Source organism: Felis catus, chromosome F1 (genome assembly GCF_018350175.1).
Source record: "Felis catus isolate Fca126 chromosome F1, F.catus_Fca126_mat1.0, whole genome shotgun sequence".
In the NCBI taxonomy this organism is placed as follows: Eukaryota; Metazoa; Chordata; class Mammalia; order Carnivora; family Felidae; genus Felis; species Felis catus.
In genome coordinates, this window is record NC_058384.1 from 7930140 (window position 1) to 7950657 (window position 20518).

Genomic DNA, 20518 nt, shown 5'->3' on the forward strand with positions numbered 1-20518 from the left:
CACACAAATATTGGAATGCTTGCTCTATTTCTGTGGGGAAAAAATGCCACTGGAATTTTGATACGGATTACATTGAACCTGCAGATTGCTATGGGTAGTATGGATATTGTGATGATATTAATTCTTCCAATCCATGAGCATGGAATATCTTTCCATTTATCTGTATCTTCTTTAATTTCTTTCATTAATGTCTTATAGTGTTCAATCTTTCATCTCCTCCGTTAAATTTATTCATAGGTATTGCATTGTTTTTGATGCAATTGTAAATGGGATTATTTTCTTATTACTCTTTCCAATAGTTAATTATTATTTTATAAAAACACATCTGATTTTTGTATATTGATTTTGTATCCTGTAGTTTACTGAATTAATTTATTAGTTCTAACAGCTCTTTGGTGGAGTCTTTAGGACTTTCTTAAAAAAAATTTTTTTAATGCTTATTTATTTTGGGGACAGAGAGAGACAGAGCATGAATGGGGGAGGGGCAGAGAGAGAGGGAGACACAGAATCGGAAGCAGGCTCCAGGCTTATAGCCATCAGCCCAGAGCCTGACCCGGGGCTCGAACTCACAGAACGTGAGATCGTGACCTGAGCTGAAGTCGGACGCTTAACCGACTGAGCCACCCAGTCGCCCCAAGGACTTTCTATATATAATATCATGTCATCTGGAAATAGTGACAGTTTTACTTTCTCTCCAGTTTGAATGCCTAAAAGGCATTTCTTTTTCTTGTTTCTTACTCTGGCTAGGATTTCAAATACTATGTTGAAGATGCAAAAGTGGGCATCTTTGTTCCTGATCTTAGAGGAAAAACTTTGAGCTTTTACTGAGTATGGTATTAGCTGTGGGTTTGCCATATTCATTGTGGCTTCAATTTGCATTTTTCTAATGACATATAATGTGGAACATCTTTTCATGTGCTTATTTCCATCTGTATACCTCCTTTGGTGAAGTGTCTGTCTAGATCTTTTGCCCATTTTTAAAATTTGTTTGTTTTCTTATTCTTGAGTTTTAAGAGTTCTTGGTCTAAGAGTCCTCTATCAGATATGCCTTTTGCAAATATTTTCTCCCAGTCTATGATTTGTCTTTTTGTTCTCTTGACAGTGTCTTTTGAAGAGCATAAGTTTTTAATTTTAATGAAGCCCAGCTTATCATTAATTCATTTCATGGATTATGCCTTTGGTGTTGAATCTACAAAGTCACAGCCAAAACTAAGATTATTTAGATTTTCATCTAGGAGTTTTATAGTTTTGGGTTTTATATTTACATCTTTGGCCCATTTTGAGATGTGTGTGTGTGTGTGTGTGTGTGTGTGTGAGAGAGAGAGAGAGAGAGAGAGAGAGAGAGAGAGAAATACAAGGTCTGTGTCTTGATCTAGAGTTTTTACATGAATAGATTTTTTTCAAATGCTTTTTTGTATCTATTGATGTGATAATTGATTTTTCTTCTTAGCCTGTTGATATGATGGATATATTAAATAATTTCAAATGTTGAACCAGCCTTGCATACCTGGTCATGGTGTATATTTCTTTTTATATCTTATTAAGTTCAGTTTGCTAATATTTTGTCAAGGATTTTTGCATCTATACTCCTAGGAGACACTGGTCTGTAGTTTTCTTTGCAATGCCTGTGTCTGGTTTTTGGTATTAGGGTACAACTGGCCTCACTGAACAAGTCTGAAAGTATTTCTCTGCTCCTATTATCTGGAGGAGATTGTAGAGAATTGGTATAATTTCTTCCTTAAATGTACAGTAGAATTCACCATTAAACCTACATGGGCCTGATGCTTTTTCTTTTAGAATGTTTTATTATTAATTCATTTTCATTAACAAATTATAGGCCTATTCAGATTATTTACCTTCTGGTGTGAGTTTTGACAGATTATATCTTTCAAGGAATTGGTCCATTTTTATCTAGATTATCAAATCTAGGGCATAGAGTTGGTCATAATATTCCTTTATTTTTTTAATGTCTATGGGATCTGTAGTCATGTTACTTTCTTTACTTCTGATAGTAGCAATTTGTGTCTTCTCTTTTCTTAGTTATCCTGGCTAGAGGTTTATCAATTTTATTGATCGTTTCAAAAAACCAGGTTTTGGTTTTCTTTTCTTTTATTTTTTATTTTTTTTTATATATATATGAAATTTATTGACAAATTGGTTTCCATACAACACCCAGTGCTCATCCCAAAAGGTGCCCTCCTCAATACCCATCACCCACCCTCCCCTCCCTCCCACCCCCCATCAACCTTCAGTTTGTTCTCAGTTTTTAACAGTCTCTTATGCTTTGGCTCTCTCCCACTCTAACTTTTTTTTTTTTCCTTCCCCTCCCCCATGGGTTCCTGTTAAGTTTCTCAGGATCCACATAAGAGTGAAACCATATGGTATCTGTCTTTCTCTGTATGGCTTATTTCACTTAGCATCACACTCTCCAGTTCCATCCACGTTGCTACAAAAGGCCATATTTCATTTTTTCTCATTGCCACGTAGTACTCCATTGTGTATATAAACCACAATTTTTTTATCCACTCAGCAGTTGATGGACATTTAGGCTCTTTCCATAATTTGGCTATTGTTGAGAGTGCTGCTATGAACATTGGGGTACAAGTGGCCCTATGCATCGGTACTCCTGTATCCCTTGGATAAATTCCTAGCAGTGCTATTGCTGGGTCATAGGGTAGGTCTATTTTTAATTTTCTGAGGAACCTCCACACTGCTTTCCAGAGCGGCTGCACCAATTTGCATTCCCACCAACAGTGCAAGAGGGTTCCCGTTTCTCCACATCCTCTCCAACATCTGTAGTCTCCTGATTTGTTCATTTTGGCCACTCTGACTGGCGTGAGGTGATACCTGAGTATGGTTTTGATTTGTATTTCCCTGATAAGGAGCGACGTTGAGCATCTTTTCATGTGCCTGTTGGCCATCCGGATGTCTTCTTTAGAGAAGTGTCTATTCATGTTTTCTGCCCATTTCTTCACTGGGTTATTTGTTTTCCGGGTGTGGAGTTTGGTGAGCTCTTTATAGATTTTGGATACTAGCCCTTTGTCCGATATGTCATTTGCAAATATCTTTTCCCATTCCGTTGGTTGCCTTTTAGTTTTGTTGGTTGTTTCCTTTGCTGTGCAGAGGCTTTTTATCTTCATAAGGTCCCAGTAATTCACTTTTGCTTTTAATTCCCTTGCCTTTGGGGATGTGTCGAGTAAGAGATTGCTACGGCTGAGGTCAGAGAGGTCTTTTCCTGCTTTCTCCTCTAAGGTTTTGATGGTTTCCTGTCTCGCATTTAGGTCCTTTATCCATTTTGAGTTTATTTTTGTGAATGGTGTGAGAAAGTGGTCTAGTTTCAACCTTCTGCATGTTGCTTTCCAGTTCTCCCAGCACCATTTGTTAAAGAGGCTGTCTTTTTTCCATTGGATGTTCTTTCCTGCTTTGTCAAAGATGAGTTGGCCATACGTTTGTGGGTCTAGTTCTGGGATTTCTATTCTATTCCATTGGTCTATGTGTCTGTTTTTGTGCCAGGTTTTGGTTTTATTGACTTTCTCTATTGATTTCCTGTTTTTAATTTTATTGATTTCAGTTGTAATTTTTATTTTTTTTTCTCTGCTTACTTTGGACAGTTTCTATTTTTGTCTAGTTTCCTAAGGGAAACTTAGAGTATTAGTTTTAGATCTTTCTTTTCTAATATTTGTATCTAATGCTATAAATTTTCCTGTCAGTGCTGTTATATATACCTTGATCATATATATTTGTATATATCTCAATACATTGTTGCCATTGTTGTGAACAAACTGTTATCTGTTAGATAAATTAAGAGTAAGGAAATAAATGTTTTTATTCTTACCTTCACTTATTCCTTCTGTAATGATCTTCCTTTCTTTATGTAGGTCTTGATTTCTTACATACATTATTTTTCTCATCTCTGAAGAACTTCTTTTTACATTTCTTGCAAGTCAGGTCCATTGGCAACAAATTCACTCAATTTTTGTTTGTCTGAAAATGTTTTTATTTACCTTTCACTTTGAAAGGATAATTTTGCAGAAAAAATAATTCTGCGTTGGTATATTTTTGTTTCAACTCTTCAGATATTTTACTGCACTTTCATCTTGCATGGTTTTTTTGAGGAGAAGTTGGATGTAAGTCTTACCTTTCCTCCTCTAAAGGTGAGGTGCTTTTTTCCATCTGATTTCTTTCAAAAATTTTTATCTTTGATTTTCTAGAGTTTGAATATGATATGCCTCAGTGTTTTGGTTGTTGTTGTTGCTATTTTGGCATTTATCATGCTTGGTGTTCTCTGAGCTTATTTATATGTGGTTTGGTATCTGACATTAATTTGGGGAAATTCTCAGTCATTCCTTCAAATATTTCTTCTTTTCATTTTTGTCTTCATTTCCCTAGAATTCCCATTATGCATATGCTACAACTCTTGTAGTTGTTCCACAGTTCTTGGATATTCTATTCCTTTTTTTTTTTTTCAGACCTCTTATCCTCGTTTTACCATTTGTTAATTTTTAAAAATGTTTTTATTCAGTTTTGAGAGAGAGAGAGAGTGAGGGAGGGGCAGGCAGAGAGGGAGACAGAGAATCTGAAGCAGGCTCCAGGCTCTGAGCTGTCAGCACAGAGCCCAATGCAGGGCTTGAACTTGTGAGCTGCAAGATCATGACCTGAGCTGAAGTCAGACACTTAGCCGACTAAGCCACCCAGATGTCCCTTGTTTTATCATTTTTGAAGTGTCTATTGACGTACTCTCAAGTTCAGAGATTCTTTCCTCAAGTAGTCAGTCTACTGTTGATCCAGTCAAAGGCATTCTTTATTTCTATTAGTGTTTTAGATTTCTAGCATTTCTTTTTTATTTTTTAAAAAATCTTTAATGTTTATTTTTGAGAGAGAAAGAGACATAGTGAGAGCAGGGGAGGGGCACAGAGAGAGGGAGACCCATTTTGCAGCAGGCTCCAGGCTCTGAGCTGTCAACACGGAGCCTGATGTGGGGCCTGATCCCACGAACCATGAGATCATGACCTAGGCTGAAGTCAGACGCTTAAGCAACTGAGCCACCCAGGCACCCCTTTTTTTGACTCTTTATTAAAATTTCTATCTCTCTGTTTACATTCGCAATCTTTTTTTGCATTGTGTCCACTTTATCCATGAGAGCCCTTAACATATTACTCATAGTTATTTTGCATTCCTGGTCTGCTGATTCCAACATCCCACCTATATCTGAGTTTGGGGTTTGATGCTTGCTCTATCTCTTAAAACTGTGGTTTTGCATTTTAGTATGCCTTGTAATTTTTTTTTTCTTGATAGTAGGACTGAATGTATTGTGTAAAAAAAGGAATTGCTGCAAATAATCCTTTAGTAATGTGGTTGTAAGGTGGGTGGGGTGAAAGGGAAGTGGTCTACAGTCCTTTGATTAGATTTCAGTCTTTTAGTAAGACTGTCCTCTGAACTGCAGACTTCACAAATGTTCTGCAGCCCTCCTCCCCCTTAGGTAGGTCAGGATGGCTGGAGTGGGCTAGGTTTGGGTACGTCCCTTCTCCATTGTGGAAAGCTAGAGTAGGCTAGAGGTGGATATTTCCCATCTCCCTTCTGATCTCCCTGATCAGATCATTTCTCTGATCTCTATCAGTTTCTCTGATAAAACCTCAATAGTTTAGGCTCTGGTACGGTAGTTTTGCTGAAGGGAACTTGTTAAAAAGAACAGAATGTGGTGCATTTTCCTCTTCCCTTGTCAGAAGCAGGAGAGGATTTTTGTCCAATATTCACTGTGAGAAACTGGTCCCAGGAATAAAATGCACAAAAGTATGGGAACCCCTATAACTGGGTCCCTGGAGTTTTTAACTCTTAGACTTGTCTATGTTGAGCCCCCAGGGATTTATGTTTTCCTATCACAGTATGTTGGTTTCCTAGAGGTATCTGCTTGTGGATTTCTGCTCTGGTAAGTTGTGATTCTTAGTAAATACCTGCTTGTCTCTCTAAATTTGGGGGCAGCAGTTTGATCTGTGACTTCACTTCTTTGATGGATTTAAGAAGAATTGTTGATTTTCTGGTTTATTTATTTATTTATTTACTTACTTATTTATTTTACCTGTTGTTAAGGCTGAGTGATGACTTCCAAACTTTTTATGTGCCAGACTGGAAACTAGAAGTGTCTATGTATTTTTATTTTTATTTATTTATTTTTTTAAACACATTAAAAAAAAATTTTTTTTCAACATTTATTTATTTTTTTGGGACAGAGAGAGACAGAGCATGAACGGGGCAGGGGCAGAGAGAGAGGGAGACACAGAATCGGAAACAGGCTCCAGGCTCTGAGCCATCAGCCCAGAGCCCGACGCGGGGCTCGAACTCACGGACCGAGATCGTGACCTGGCTGAAGTCGGACGCTTAACCGACTGCGCCACCCAGGCGCCCCTCTATGTATTTTTAAAGACAGTTTTGTTAAAGTATACGTTATATAACATAAAATTCACCCATGTGTACGTTCAATTGTTTTTAGTGAATTTATACAGCTGTATAACAATCACCAAAATAAGTTTTAGAACATTTTCAATACTCCAAAAATATCCCTTGTGCCCACTTGGGATCCCTGCTCTCACTGCCACTTCCTGGCATTCACTGATCTACGTCCTGTCTCTATAAATTTGCTTTTTCCGGACATTTGATATAAATGGAATCATTCAATATGCAGTCTTTTGTGTCTGGCTTCTGTCACTTAGCATAATGTTTTTGAGGTTTATCCGTGTTGTAGCATATAACTCAATGCATTTTAAAACTGAAAATTAAAATATAGTGTCTGCTTTACAGTTAGCATATATTAATGTAATTAACACATAAGTAGTATAGCGGGGCACCTGGGTGGCTCAGTTGGTTAAATGTGTGACTCTCGATTTTGGCTCAGGTCATGACCTCATGGTTCCTGAGATCAAGTCCTGGGTCAGGCTCCTCGCTGACATTGTGGAGCCCGCTGGGGAGTCCCTCCCTCCCTCTCTCTTTGCTCCTCCCCCACTTGCATGTACGTTCTCTCTCACAAAAAATAAACAAACTTAAGAAACCCACATAGGTACTATATAGTTATAATGTTATTACATATTAATAGTTATTAATGAACATTTAACGAGATAAAAAATAAAGCTACATACTATTCAAATTCACCTGTCTATAAGAAAGCCATTTCATGTATTTATTACACATGGAACATGATGTTTGTGCTATAGATATTCACAGGCTAGCCAACTGACCTCTAAGAATGATTTTCAAAGTGTAAAGGCTTAAAAAAATTTTTTTTAATGTTTATTTATTTTTGAGGAAGAGAGAGAGACAGAGTGTGAGTGGGGGAGGGGCAGAGAGAGAGGGAGACACAGAACCCTAAGCAGGCTCCAGGCTCTGAGCTGTCAGCAGAGAGCCCAACGTGGGGCTCGAAATCATGGACTGTGAGATCATGACCTGAGCTGAAGTCGGATGCTAAACCTGAGCCACCCAGGTGCCCCTCACAGTGTAAAGTTTTACCCACCGAACTATACTGGGTAAATATAGATATACCTGTGTTGATTTATTCCAATACATTGTGTCAATAAACAACAAATGAGCAAAATTGTTGTGAGAAGGACATATCATATTCAGATTTGCATGAGTGATTTCAATTTCCTCTTAAAAATCTAATCTTGTCAAACAAATGAAATCATTAAGATCTGATGTTTTCTAAAAAAGCTCCATGCTGGGGCGCCTGGGTCCGACTTCAGCCAGGTCACGATCTCGCGGTCCGTGAGTTCGAGCCCCGCGTCAGGCTCTGGGCTGATGGCTCGGAGCCTGGAGCCTGCTTCCGATTCTGTGTCTCCCTCTCTCTCTGCCCCTTCCCCCGTTCATGCTCTGTCTCTCTCTGTCCCAAAAATAAATAAACGTTGAAAAAAAAAATAAATTAAAAAAAAAATAAAAAAATAAAAAAAGCTCCATGCTGTCATGGACTTATTACTTGTAAAAGGCCTGAAAGTCACAGAATGTTCATGTGTACAAACTATTGTACTTACAAATTATCCTCAAGTCTCTTCAAGGATTCCAAAACCAATGAATGAACACTGTCTAAGGAGCAGGACCCAAAGCAACTTAGGGCTGCAATGTATCTAATTTTCATAACCCAGTCATTATGCAGCTTCCTTTTAACACTGGGAATTAAAAGAAAAAAAGGAGGTGTTATGTTAGACACACAGAGACATTATGTTGAGTTTCTATTAAGCATTTCATTTTGATTTTAACCAAGTCAAAACTCTGAACTGTGGTAAAGCCTGCAAGTATAAGACCATCGTATGCATTATACCACTTTTAACTGTTTAACTAAATTTTTATCATATGGCGTATTTAAAGGAAAAATAAAAGTTTATCATCAAATGTTGAGCTGTAGATTCAGAATTAAAGGAACACTCTAGAAGAATCCTTGTTCAATATGGACACTATTATCCTCACGTTACTGATAAATGCTGGTCATCCAAAAGGACTGTGTTTCATATGGTTTTAGGTGAGTCAATGCACTTTCATATTTTCCACGAACACTCTCAGAACTGGAAAACTGAGAAATTTGGAGTCCCAGTCACTGGTGAAGCTGAAGCTGCGACAGCCTTGCCAAAGTGTTGCTCACCAGTTCACCGGACACTTCGGTGAGAGGCTTAGCATTACGGGCCAAAATTTTTACGACAAAATTCTTACCTCTACTGGAAGAAGCCATCTTCCTGGTGTTATCTTTACTCAAATATTACAGTGTACTTGTTTCCTCATTCATGAACACTTATTGAGCACTTACTGTATCCCAGTTAAAAGGACATAAGGATGACTAAGGCAAAATCCTTGTTCCCAAGTTCCTTAGATTCTAGTTGAGGAATGGATGTGTTTATAACTCATGGCAGGGATGTTTGACAATATGAGATTAAACAGAATAGAGAGCTTTCTTTTTTCCATACTGGATTGCATTTAATTTTGGACTCTGGGTGCTGGCTACTTTTTTCTTTAATTTGCACAACATTTTGTATACCAGTATTTCCTATCCACACCCCCCACCACGACCCATCTGATATAAATGTATTATGTGGATATCAACTGCAGGAAAACATTATGATGGCTCCAGAATTTAATTACCCCTTTGGCCTTAATCCTTTTCATTCTGTTGGGTTTAAGAATCTGTTTGGTGTAAGAATATGCCTCAACACTCAGCTTATCTATAGATGTCAGTCTTACTAATTTAAATAACGTACATTATGATCATCTATATGAGTAAATCATCTACATGTAAATAATCACCCAAAAGAACCAATGTGAATTAGCATTTATTTAACTGTACCCAGATTCCTCAAGTTTCTAACATTCAGCTAATGGAAACAGGAATGTAAAAGAGGCCATGTAGTTTTCTGACAGGTGACACACATCTCAGAGAAAGAAAATTTATGTCTCAGCTTCTACTCCAAGAACCTATTATAATTAGAATGAAATTCTTTTTTTTTAATATATGAAATTTATTGTCAAATTGGTTTCCATACAACACCCAGTGCTCATCCCAAAAGATGCCTTCTTCAATGCCCATCATCCACCCTTCCCTCCCTCCCACCTCCCATCAACCCTCAGTTTGTTCTCAGTTTTTAAGAGTCTCTTATGCTTTGGCTCCCTCCCACTCTAGCCTCTTTTTTTTTCCTTCCCCTCCCCCATGGGTTTCTGTTAAGTTTCTCAGGATCCACATAAGAGTGAACACATATGGTATCTGTCTTTCTCTGTATGGCTTATTTCACTTAGCATCACACTCTCCAGTTCCATCCACGTTGCTACAAAGGGCCATATTTCATTCTTTCTCATTGCCACGTAGTACTCCATTGTGTATATAAACCACGATTTCTTTATCCATTCGACAGTTGATGGACATTTAGGCTTTTTCCACAATTTGGCTATTGTTGAGAGTGCTGCTATAAACATTGGGGTACAAGTGCCCCTATGCATCAGTACTCCTGTATCCCTTGGATAAATTCCTAGCAGTGCTACTGCTGGGTCATAGGGTAGGTCTATTTTTAATTTTTTGAGGAACCTCCACACTGTTTTCCAGAGTGGCTGCACCAATTTGCATTCCCACCAACAGTGCAAGAGGGTTCCTGTTTCTCCACATCTTCGCCAGCATCTATAGTCTCCTGATTTGTTCATTTTGGCCACTCTGACTGGCGTGAGGTGATATCTGAGTGTGGTTTTGATTTGTATTTCCCTGATGAGGAGTGATGTTGAGCATCTTTTCATGTGCCTGTTGGACATCTGGATGTCTTCTTTAGAGAAGTGTCTATTCATGTTTTCTGCCCATTTCTTCACTGGATTATTTGTTTTTTGGGTGTGGAGCTTGGTGAGCTCTTTATAGATTTTGGATACTAGCCCTTTGTCCAATACGTCATTTGCAAATATCTTTTCCCATTCTGTTGGTTGCCTTTTAGTTTTGTTGGTTGTTTCCTTTGCTGTACAGAAGCTTTTTATCTTGATGAGGTCCCAATAGTTCATTTTTGCTTTTAATTCCCTTGCCTTTGGGGATGTGTCAAGTAAGAAATTGCTGTGGCTGAGGTCAGAGAGGTCTTTTCATGCTTTCTCCTCTAGTGTTTTTATGGTTTCCTGTCTCACATTCAGGTCCTTTATCCATTTTGAGTTTCTTTTTGTGAATGGTGTGAGAGAGTGGTCTAGTTTCAACCTTCTGCATGTTGCTGTCCAGTTCTCCCAGCACCATTTGTTAAAGAGACTGTTTTTTTTTTCCATTGGATATTCTTTCCTGCTTTGTCAAAGATGAGTTGGCCATATGTTTGTGATTCCTAGTTCTGGGGTTTCTATTCTATTCCATTGGTCTATGTGTCTGTTTTTGTGCCAATACCATGCTGTCTTGATGATTACAGCTTTGTAGTAGAGGCTAAAGTCTGGGATTGTGATGCCTCCTGCTTTGGTCTTCCTCTTCAGAATTACTTTGGCTATTCGGGGCCTTTTGTGGTTCCATATGAATTTTAGGATTGCTTGTTTTAGTTTCGAGAAGAATGCTGGTGCTATTTTGATTGGGATTGCATTGAATGTGTAGATAGCTTTGGGTAGTATTGACATTTTGACAATATTTATTCTTCCAACCCATGAGCACGGAATGTTTTTCCATTTCTTTGTATCTTCTTCAATTTCCTTCATAAGCTTTCTATAGTTTTCGGCATACAGATCTTGTACATCTTTGGTTAGGTTTATTCCTAGGTATTTTATGCTTCTTGGTGCAATTGTGAATGGGATCAGTTTCTTTATTTGTCTTTCTGTTGCTTCATTATTAGTGTATAAGAATGCAACTGATTTCTGTACATTGATTTTGTATCCTGTGACTTTGCTGAACTCATGTATCAGTTCTAGCAGACTTTTGGTGGAGTCTATCGGGTTCTCCATGTATAATATCATGTCATCTGCAAAAAATGAAAGCTTGACTTCATCTTTGCCAATTTTGATGCCTTTGATTTCCTTTTGTTGTCTGATTGCTGATGCTAGAACTTCCAGCACTATGTTAAACAGCAGCGGTGAGAGTGGGCATCCCTGTCGTGTTCCTGATCTCAGGGAGAAAGCTCTCAGTTTTTCCCCGTTGAGGATGATGTTAGCTGTGGGCTTTTCATAAATGGCTTTTATGATATTTAAGTATGTTCCTTCTATCCTGACTTTCTCGTGGAATGAAATTCTTGATAGTGTATACAGTAGCACATCACATATTAGGAATTCCCCATCAGATTCTAATACTTTTGTGCAACTAAGTAATATGAAGAATGGAAAATGGAGCCAGATAGTTAATTATTGTGTCATTATCAGGATTTCAGAAATTAGCTAATTGTTTTTTGTTGTTGTTTTTTTTTTTTTTTTTTTTTTTAAGAAATTGGCTAATTGTAATAGTTTGAGATTTAAATTGCATATTCTAACTCTGGGATAAAATATTTGTTACATTAACGACAAAATATAATCCTGTATTTTTAAAAGTATTTTTTTTCTTATTCTAAAAGAAAATTTTGCAGGTGCCTGGGTGGCTCAGTTGCTAAGCATCTGACTTTGGCTCAGGTCATGATGTCACAGGTCCTGAGTTTGAGTTCCACATAGGTGAGCTCGAGTCCTGCTTCAGGTAAGCCCCACTTCTCTCTCACTGTCTCTCTCTCTCTCTCTGCCCGTCACTAACTTGTGCCCTCTTTCTCTCTCAAAAAAAGAAAAGAAAAATTTTCATTGCATAATTTAGAAAGTAGAAAAACATAAAGAGGAAAATAAAAATCACCTCTTCAACGTCCCACAGAGAATCATTATTAATATACTGAGATATTTACATTCAATATTTTCCTAAATAGAAATATACTAACACGTCTATGTGTTTTTTTATAAAACTGAATTCATATGTACATAGAAAAATTAATATTTTTACCTAATATTATATTAGGTATACCAATACTCCACACCCAAAACCAAGCTCCACACCCAAAACCAAGCTCCACACCCAAAAAACAAGCAGGGAGTGCATGGCATTCCCTACTATAATACTATGATTTACTGAATGCTCTTGATACTTTAAATATCTGACAAAAAACAGGAGTCTGACAAAAAATATGTTTTACATATAAGTGTATTATATTTATGTGGAGATATTTATAAGATAGGTAAATATATACTTGTAGAAACTGTATTAGAGCTTTTACACATTTATACAGTATTGAACTGACTTAATCATTTAAGTTAATCATTCCTCCATTGTTGGACACTAGATACTTTACTGCTGGGAATAATGCTGTGATAACCATACTTTTATTTTTAAACACATGTACATCCTGGGTCCTAATGTGTAAAGGTTTATGCAGACACTTGATGTGTGTGCTCAAGTTTCCCTCCAGAAAGGGATCTAACTCATACTTTCTACCACCAATAGTGTGGGAGAATGCCCATCCATAAAATCTCCCCCATTTTTAATCTCTTCCAATTTTATAAATGAGAATTTGTATCTTATTTTAAGTTGTACTTTTTTGATTAAGAGAGAGGGTATATTTAATACAAAATTTGTTTCTCTGCTAATGAAAGTAATATATGCTTTACTCTAAAAACTTCAAAGACAACACAATTATAAAGACAAAAAAAATCACCTATAATCTCATCACTTGGACATAATTGTTAGTATTTTTGCCTGATGACCATTTGGAAATGTTTATTGAGTATTTGTACTGTGAGTGCCTGTGTGTGAATTATCTGGTCATAGTCTTTGACCTTTTTTCTCAGGAATTATTGTTTTTTAATAAAACTCCAACATCTATTAGAGTATTAACCCATTATTTGTCATATTTATTATAAATATTTATGCTAGCTTATTTTAAAATGTTATCTCTCGATGTCCAGAAATTTTGATTTTGTCAAATATCCAATTTTTTCTTCAAATTTTACATCCACTGCTTTCATGTTTATACTCTTCTTCATTCAAGTGCTAGTAAACAGTCATATATGTCTTTTATAGTTTTTTCATGATTTAATTTTTTCACTTAACTCTTTCGTTTATTCAATTACCTATAGATTTATTGTTAATTGAAATTTCAGGGGCTAATTTTCTCATTTCTCTTCCCAATTACACTGCAAGTTCTTTGACGTAAGAGGCATTTGTTGTTCAGCTTGGCATTTTAGATCTCTACCACGGTAGGTCTAGCACATTGTGCTCACTATATAAATACTTGAACACAGTCTATATTAAAACAATTGAGCTGCCCATGTACTACCCTTACCTTTTAAAGTTCTTTGAGTCTAAGACTTGGTTTTGTAATTTTTTTTTGGCTTTTGCCTGCTTTAGTCCAAAGTCGTCACTATTTACTGTGAATTTGTTTACGAAACCACCATCATCCCCCAAGAGGATGTCATCTCGGCAGACCTGGTCAGGCAGAGACACTACGCACACACAAAGGAGGCAGTGATCCACAGGCTTTATGACAAAATAGTTTTCCTAGGAACAGAAGAATGCTTTTAATAAGTTATTACATTGCCCTACTATCCACATATTAACTATTGCCCTATTATTTGATACAAGTTTTACTTTCTGATGTCTCTCATTTTAGATACTCCCATGGTGTTCAAGAAACTTGAAAAAAAAAATGTCCAAAGTTAACCAAGTAAAAGTTAATGACCATTGACCATGATCCCATCACTGCTTTTGGGGAGTTTGTAGGGAAAAGGGTGAGGTGCCTTTGGCTCAATATGTAATGAGATTTTCTGTGGTGTTACTAGGCCTGTCCCTTTCTTGAATTTGTATGGCAAATTTATGGGAAGTAACAAGGTTGAGGTGTTACAAGACCAGGGACATAAAACTGGATGGTAAATAAGAAAATCAAGTATTAACACCCCAATTATTTTACAAGGAGTTATCAGGAAAAACATATCCTAACAGCCAAGTTCATCCAGAAATAGTCAGCAAGCATTTATCAAGCTGACTCTGGGCTATTGGATTGGGTTCACTGGGCTATATATCAAGTGCTCTCTCAGAATTCACTCTCTACCTAAGAGAGAGGGGGGAAAAAAACTATTAAAACATCTGTTTTGTTTTATTTTATTTAGAATGTGTGAGACTTGAATATATTTAGAGCTTCATTCAGTCAGTCAACAAATATTTATTGAGCAACTACAATGTGCCAAGAACTATTGTAGGCATGGGCCATGTGGGCATGAACAAGACAAGTTTCTGACTCTGTGGAGCTACCATTCTAGTGCAGGAATACAGGTATAAAGAAGCAGATCATTTAAGATCATGGGCAGTGCACTGAGGAAATAAAGCAGGGTGCTATGATAGTGACTGGAGAAGCCACTGTAGGTCCCATAGTCAGGGAAGGTGACCTTTGATCTGGGATATGAACTGGTTGACAGAAAGATTCAGAGGTGGTTGAAAGGAATGGTTTAGAAGGAGAATTGAATGTCAAAAAGATAGAAAGGAAAGAGCCTTGTCTTGGACGAGGGTGGAGGGGATGGGATATTTGCCCCCAGAGAGAGGAAGGAAGAAAGAAAGGTAGTAGAATGTCCTCAGTAAAGCTATAGGTGGGAGAGCTAGAATTTACAAGAGGATAAGCCTCATAGACTCAGATTCCTCAGGAAAATAGGGGCAAGTCCATCTGCTGAAAGGGACAGAGCTTGAGGACAATAATGGCCTTTTGGAATATTGACAGGGATGGGAAAGTGATTTGCAAGGGCAAGAAAGAGGTTGGCAGAAGCCAGTGAGTCTTCAGATGAGTCTGCGGACCCTGAATTGTAGTGATGCCAAACAGTGTGACTTCGTATTTTTCTCCAGGAGGTATTAGCCACCGTGAAGAAGCAGAGAAAGGCTGTCACATCTATCAGTACTAGAGTTTCAAAGGATTTAGGAAAATGGAGGGTGGGGATGGCTTTAGCCCAGGTGATCCATCCAGGTGATGCAGACAAGAAGGCAGAGAAGGAGGCAAGGGGACAGAGAGTGGAAGAAGATGCTCTCAAGGATCTGGAAGCTTCTATGGGGTGGAAAACAGGAGTAAAAACTGGACAGAACTGGACAGAGAAGACGTTGCAATCAAACCGCAGAACATGAGACCTAACACATCACATAATAAAGTACATGAAGCAAGAACCTATCTTCTTTAAAGTCATCCTGGCATCACTAGCTGGTTATGGGGACAAGAATGAGAAGTTTAGTTTTCCACTGAGCCTAGGGACAAGTAAGGCACAGAGGAAGGCTAATTATTTCTTAATCCTCCTCATCCTTCAAAGGATCCTGCTTCCTGAGGGCATTTTTTACAATCTTGCCTCTCCCCAAACTCTTATGGCCCTTGTGTTTTTGTTTTTGTTTTTTTTAAATGCATAATTTGTTGCACCATTGTATTACATATTATGTTTTTTCATGAGATCCTTCAAGACTGAGTTTTGTTTGAGTGCAGGGAATGTGTTCATTACTTCTATATGTCTGCAAATGCTCAATATATATTGTAAACTGCTTAAATGGTAACATTTCAGTCCACTGAAGGGATAATATTGACATCTTCCCCCTTAGATATTTTACCAGAATTGGTCACTTCATTTTTAGTCATTTTCTTACCAAATGAAGCTGAACTGGAAAGAAGGGCTATGAACCTGATAACACGAGCATAATCAAAAAGCTAATACTTGAATTCAGAGAAGGGTATAAAGAAGAAAGGAATCAGCTTCTCTCTCTCAAAAACAAAAGAAGACAAAATTATTTATTTTGTTCACCAAATTAAATCCGCACTAAATGAAAAGAATGTTCCTTTTTAATTAGACTCACAGAATATTAATGCTGAACTTGTTTAATGATGAACTTGATTAAACTGCCTCATTTTATGTATGAGGAAACTGACATTCAGTAGAGGAAGTGGATAGCTCATATCCTATACCAGGATGGAAAAGACAACCTCAGGACCAGGAGTATTTTTCTGGGCACAGTACCTGGCCACTGCCTTGAGCTTTATAATCCCAGACAATGATGGTCCTTTCTGTAGTGGCAACAATTCTTTTCAGCTGTGAGAGGTAATCACATCCTGTGATCCAGGAGGTGTCCTGGTAGAAAAACACAGAATTGGGGGAGGAGAACATAATATGTTTTAGTCTATCACTTGGTGATGGTTACTAAAGAGTATGTTAGTTCCATTTTAAGCCTCACTTTGCCCCAGTATTTGCAGGGGCAAATCTGCAACATCTCTGGTTTGATGTCTGGAAGAGAGGCTCTCATCTTTCACACTTGACTCTTGAGTTTTCCAGCACCATCAGCGCGAGAATGATGAGCTCATGCCTGTTGCAGCTCCCTGGATGCACAGAGCCACCCACAGAGCAGGCATCTGTGAGCACTCTTTACTTTCGCGAGAACACCTTTTCATGGGGACACGGGGAGCCCAAGTTAAGCCAGTTCTCTGATCCTGTCCCCATGCATACAATTTTTAGCCAGAAAAGAGCTTAGTGATCATCTGGTCAATAACTAAGTTGAGTCCAATGAGTTTGTCTTGTGTTGCCTAAAGTCACCAAGTTGGCACAGGTGGGATCTGTCATGTCAAAGACACAGGACAAAGCCAGCACAACAGCTCCCACTTATGAGTGCCTACTTGTGCTGGACGCTGCTGCCTGCTTTCCAGACGTGCGTTAGGGATTCCAACAGCTGTTTCAGCTTAAGAAGCAAAGGCTCCTCTGCCAGGCGGCATGGCTCCATCCTGTGTAGTTCAGGGCATTCAGTGCTTATAAGCAGGGTGAAAGGCAGACATGTCCCCATCTCTCGTAAAGCCATCGTGCGACTCTGAAACCAGCTCATCATAGCTTTACAACCGCCACAAGGTCACTTTCCACTTAGAGATATGGATTAAATAAATTACAAGTTGCACTAAAGTTTTCAATGCTATTTTCGAGTTTCCAATACAATATTTTCAAATTATATCCCTTGGCCATTTCCCTGTTGTTCTCACAGCTTGGATTGTGTCCAGGTTTTACATTCCTCAATAGCAGCTGCCCGGAAAAACTTTGGTGAGGCTTTTAAATGGAAGCTTCCAGGGACTGATGTCTCTGAACACTTCTCTGAAATAAATTTAACTTCAGGAAGCAAGGTGAGGGTCCTCTGCTGTTGCTCAAGGTCTAGTTTTGGTCCTAGTCAATAGACATACAATACGAAAACATCTTCTTAGGGCTTACTTGGCACTGCATAGAGCTTGTGATTAGTTATTGAGGATCCATGCCCTCAGCCCCAAATCTGACTGCACTGGGAGTTTATAAAATGTACTCACCTTAACAGTGGTGCTGGTCTGGACTCTCATCTATGAACAAAGGAAGAGAATAATGAAAATTAGTTGACACTACAATTAAAATGGAGAATTTTGGCTTTAAAACAACACATTGTCTCCACAGTTTCCTCTCTCTTGTCATGTATACCTTCCGTGCATTTCCTCCTTTCCCCTAAAAACCTAGCTCTGTGGGAGAATTCACTATTTGCTTCGGGCACAGTTTGTGCTTCTGTGGCTTGTCATTAAAGCCTGTTGACTGTGCCTGTAGAGTCTCACACTGTACTGATGGTTTTTCCCTGTTTGCAGACTGCCTTACATTCTTTGGTTATTCGGAGCAACACTGGATATCAAAAACTGGGAATGCAAAATAATACTAACAGCAATGTCAAGAGTAGTCCAAAGGAATGCTAAATAGGTCCATATGAATACAGCTTGAATTGGAAAAGAGAAATACTGTTTCATTTGAAAGTTGTCTCTCAGGTTCCTGAGAGACTTAGGAACATTCTACCCAGTGTGCTTCCTCTTTTACTGGGTTAAGTATCTATTGCATGAATCTTATGCCCTGTACTGTGTTGGTTGAGAATCATAGACTTAGTCCTTGCAGAGCTATAATGAACCTGATCAGACTCATCTCCCCTTAGGGCATGTTAATCGCTTTCAAGGTCAAGGTAAGTATTTGAAGTGTATTAATGACCTGATATCTTTTGCATGGTCATGTGGTCTTGGGAAAAGTACAGAAAATGGCTGCCCAGAAGGAACAGACGTGAAAAGGGGGAAAAGTAAATTAGATCACTAAAACTGTTAGTCACGGTCATTTCAGACTCTCTTTCATCTGAAGAGTTCAAAGAGGCTTTTTCCAACCAGGACTTTTTTTCCAGATGGGAGGAATTAAGTGCCCTCAGGAAATTGGTGAGCAGAGAACAGAACACCCGTGGTGTTCCTCTTCTATTTCTCTACCTCTATCTTTAGTGGAAAGCATGTGTTTAAATTTCTTTTATCATCTTTAAAAGTTACATAACCCTTATAAATATCTTCTGAATTTTTAAAATTCAGCCTTTTGGCAGGAATTTTTATTAATGACATTTATAGTCTATATTACCAACCCCTCTAGAGAGCATCGTGAAAATCCTTAACTGTGTTTATTGTACTTTACATTGAGCCTAAATTATGGATTAACCTATTCTGAGATATTTTGTATTATTAATGACTACCTTTTAATAAACTATTCCTGTGACCTACCCTACCAATTATTTTGTTCACAGAATGTGTCATCCTATTTGTAAAACATGCAACTTTCAAAACGCTGTTTATTCTTGGTGTATCAAATCTTTAAAAAATTAGTTTTTAAGCAATTTTTCTCTCCAGTTGCATGGTTTTTATAAGAAACAGATGTGTCTGCATGTTTGTGAGTATGCACATGTTCATCTATAAACGTGTGAATGAGTGTGTGTGCTCACATGCATGCATGTATGGGTGTGATGTCTCTGGAAATATGAAAATGCCGCCTCACTTATTTCACATAATCCTGAACTATTTCACTATGAAGTTCATTATTTTCCTTCTCATGTTCTTTTTTATATATCATCTTACTCTATTTTTGAGGAAACAAAGCTAAAAAATTAGAAGGCACCAAGGAGAAAAAGAGGTGGAGAAAAGCTTTCATATAAATATGAAATATTGTAACAGCCAACACTTCCTGAGCACTTACAGTGATGCCAAACAAGCACTTTGTATGTATTAACTCCTGCCAATAGCATAGCTACCTCAGGAGAAAAGTTCTCAGGTTCTGAGAGGAGTCGGGCGTGGAGGTAATAAGTAACAAGCCCAGGTGCCATATGACAAGGGCCCTGCTGGGCAGGGCAGCCAAGCTCCGCATCCCCCACCAGGCACCTGCCACCACACCTTTTCAGGGACCCGGCAGCCTTCTCCACTGCCAGAACCCAGCTGCTCTGATCACGGAAGGGCTAACCACTACTGTTGAAATTGTAATCATGTGATGGTTCTTCTAAATATATTCTACTCGTATAAAGCTTGTCTCTAGTTGAAAATGAACCAATAGGTGGAATTATTTGCTTTCGATATTTAACACCATTCCTTTCAATGTTATAGTGAAACACTGTGTAGTCTGTAACATTATATGTTGCAATAAAATCTGTCCTCGTTTGAAAGTGGAAGCCTGAAAGCTACAAATTTAGCACTGAGTGACAATAATTGTAAGGAGCAGGGGTACTTATCGTTCATAAAGTGCTTCTGTGTTCATTATCTCATTTACTTCCCCCACAGCCCTCTGAGGGAGGGAAGACCCGTCTGGGTGTTTCATTTTGTAAACGTGAAAGAGACATGAAAACATGTCAGCCAGCTCATTAAGTTTCCTATTTAACAGCATAGCTGGTAAAACAGAGGAGCCGGAATATGAGCCACCTTTTAACTCCACGTCCAAGGTTGTTGTTGGGACCTTCTGTACTTGTTAAGATTATGACAAAATCACGTGGCTTGTGAATTTTTCTGATTTTATCCGAGAAATTTTGCAGGATCATCCTTTAATTGTGCTGATGCCACATGGTTCAGTAAGACTCCCTGAGGAAGACTGCCAGACGCAGTTACCAAAATCTCAGCAATTGCTCCAAAACTTGGCAATCTCCTTATTTTAGTGACATCTGGCTTACTTTTTGGAGTAACTCTGAAATATGGCTTATGGGTTCTGCTGCACCTGATACATATGTGTCTACAACACATAGACAAAAGAGAAGAAGGAAGGAAGG

General features: G+C 38.2%; 1 protein-coding gene across 5 annotated transcripts in view; it reads right to left on the minus strand.

The window, feature by feature from the left end:
- Window positions 1-20518, minus strand: part of WDR64 (WD repeat domain 64) — a 152057-nt gene that overhangs the window by 101111 nt on the left and 30428 nt on the right. For all 5 annotated transcript variants that reach the window (XM_045049232.1, XM_045049233.1, XM_003999137.5 and 2 more), the window contains 4 exons: window positions 17760-17789; window positions 16441-16551; window positions 13749-13963; window positions 8016-8150 (listed from right to left, as the gene is read on the minus strand). In XM_045049232.1, coding sequence (XP_044905167.1) covers window positions 8016-8150; window positions 13749-13963; window positions 16441-16551; window positions 17760-17789 — 491 coding nt within the window. The remainder of the gene's footprint in view (window positions 1-8015; window positions 8151-13748; window positions 13964-16440; window positions 16552-17759; window positions 17790-20518) is intronic.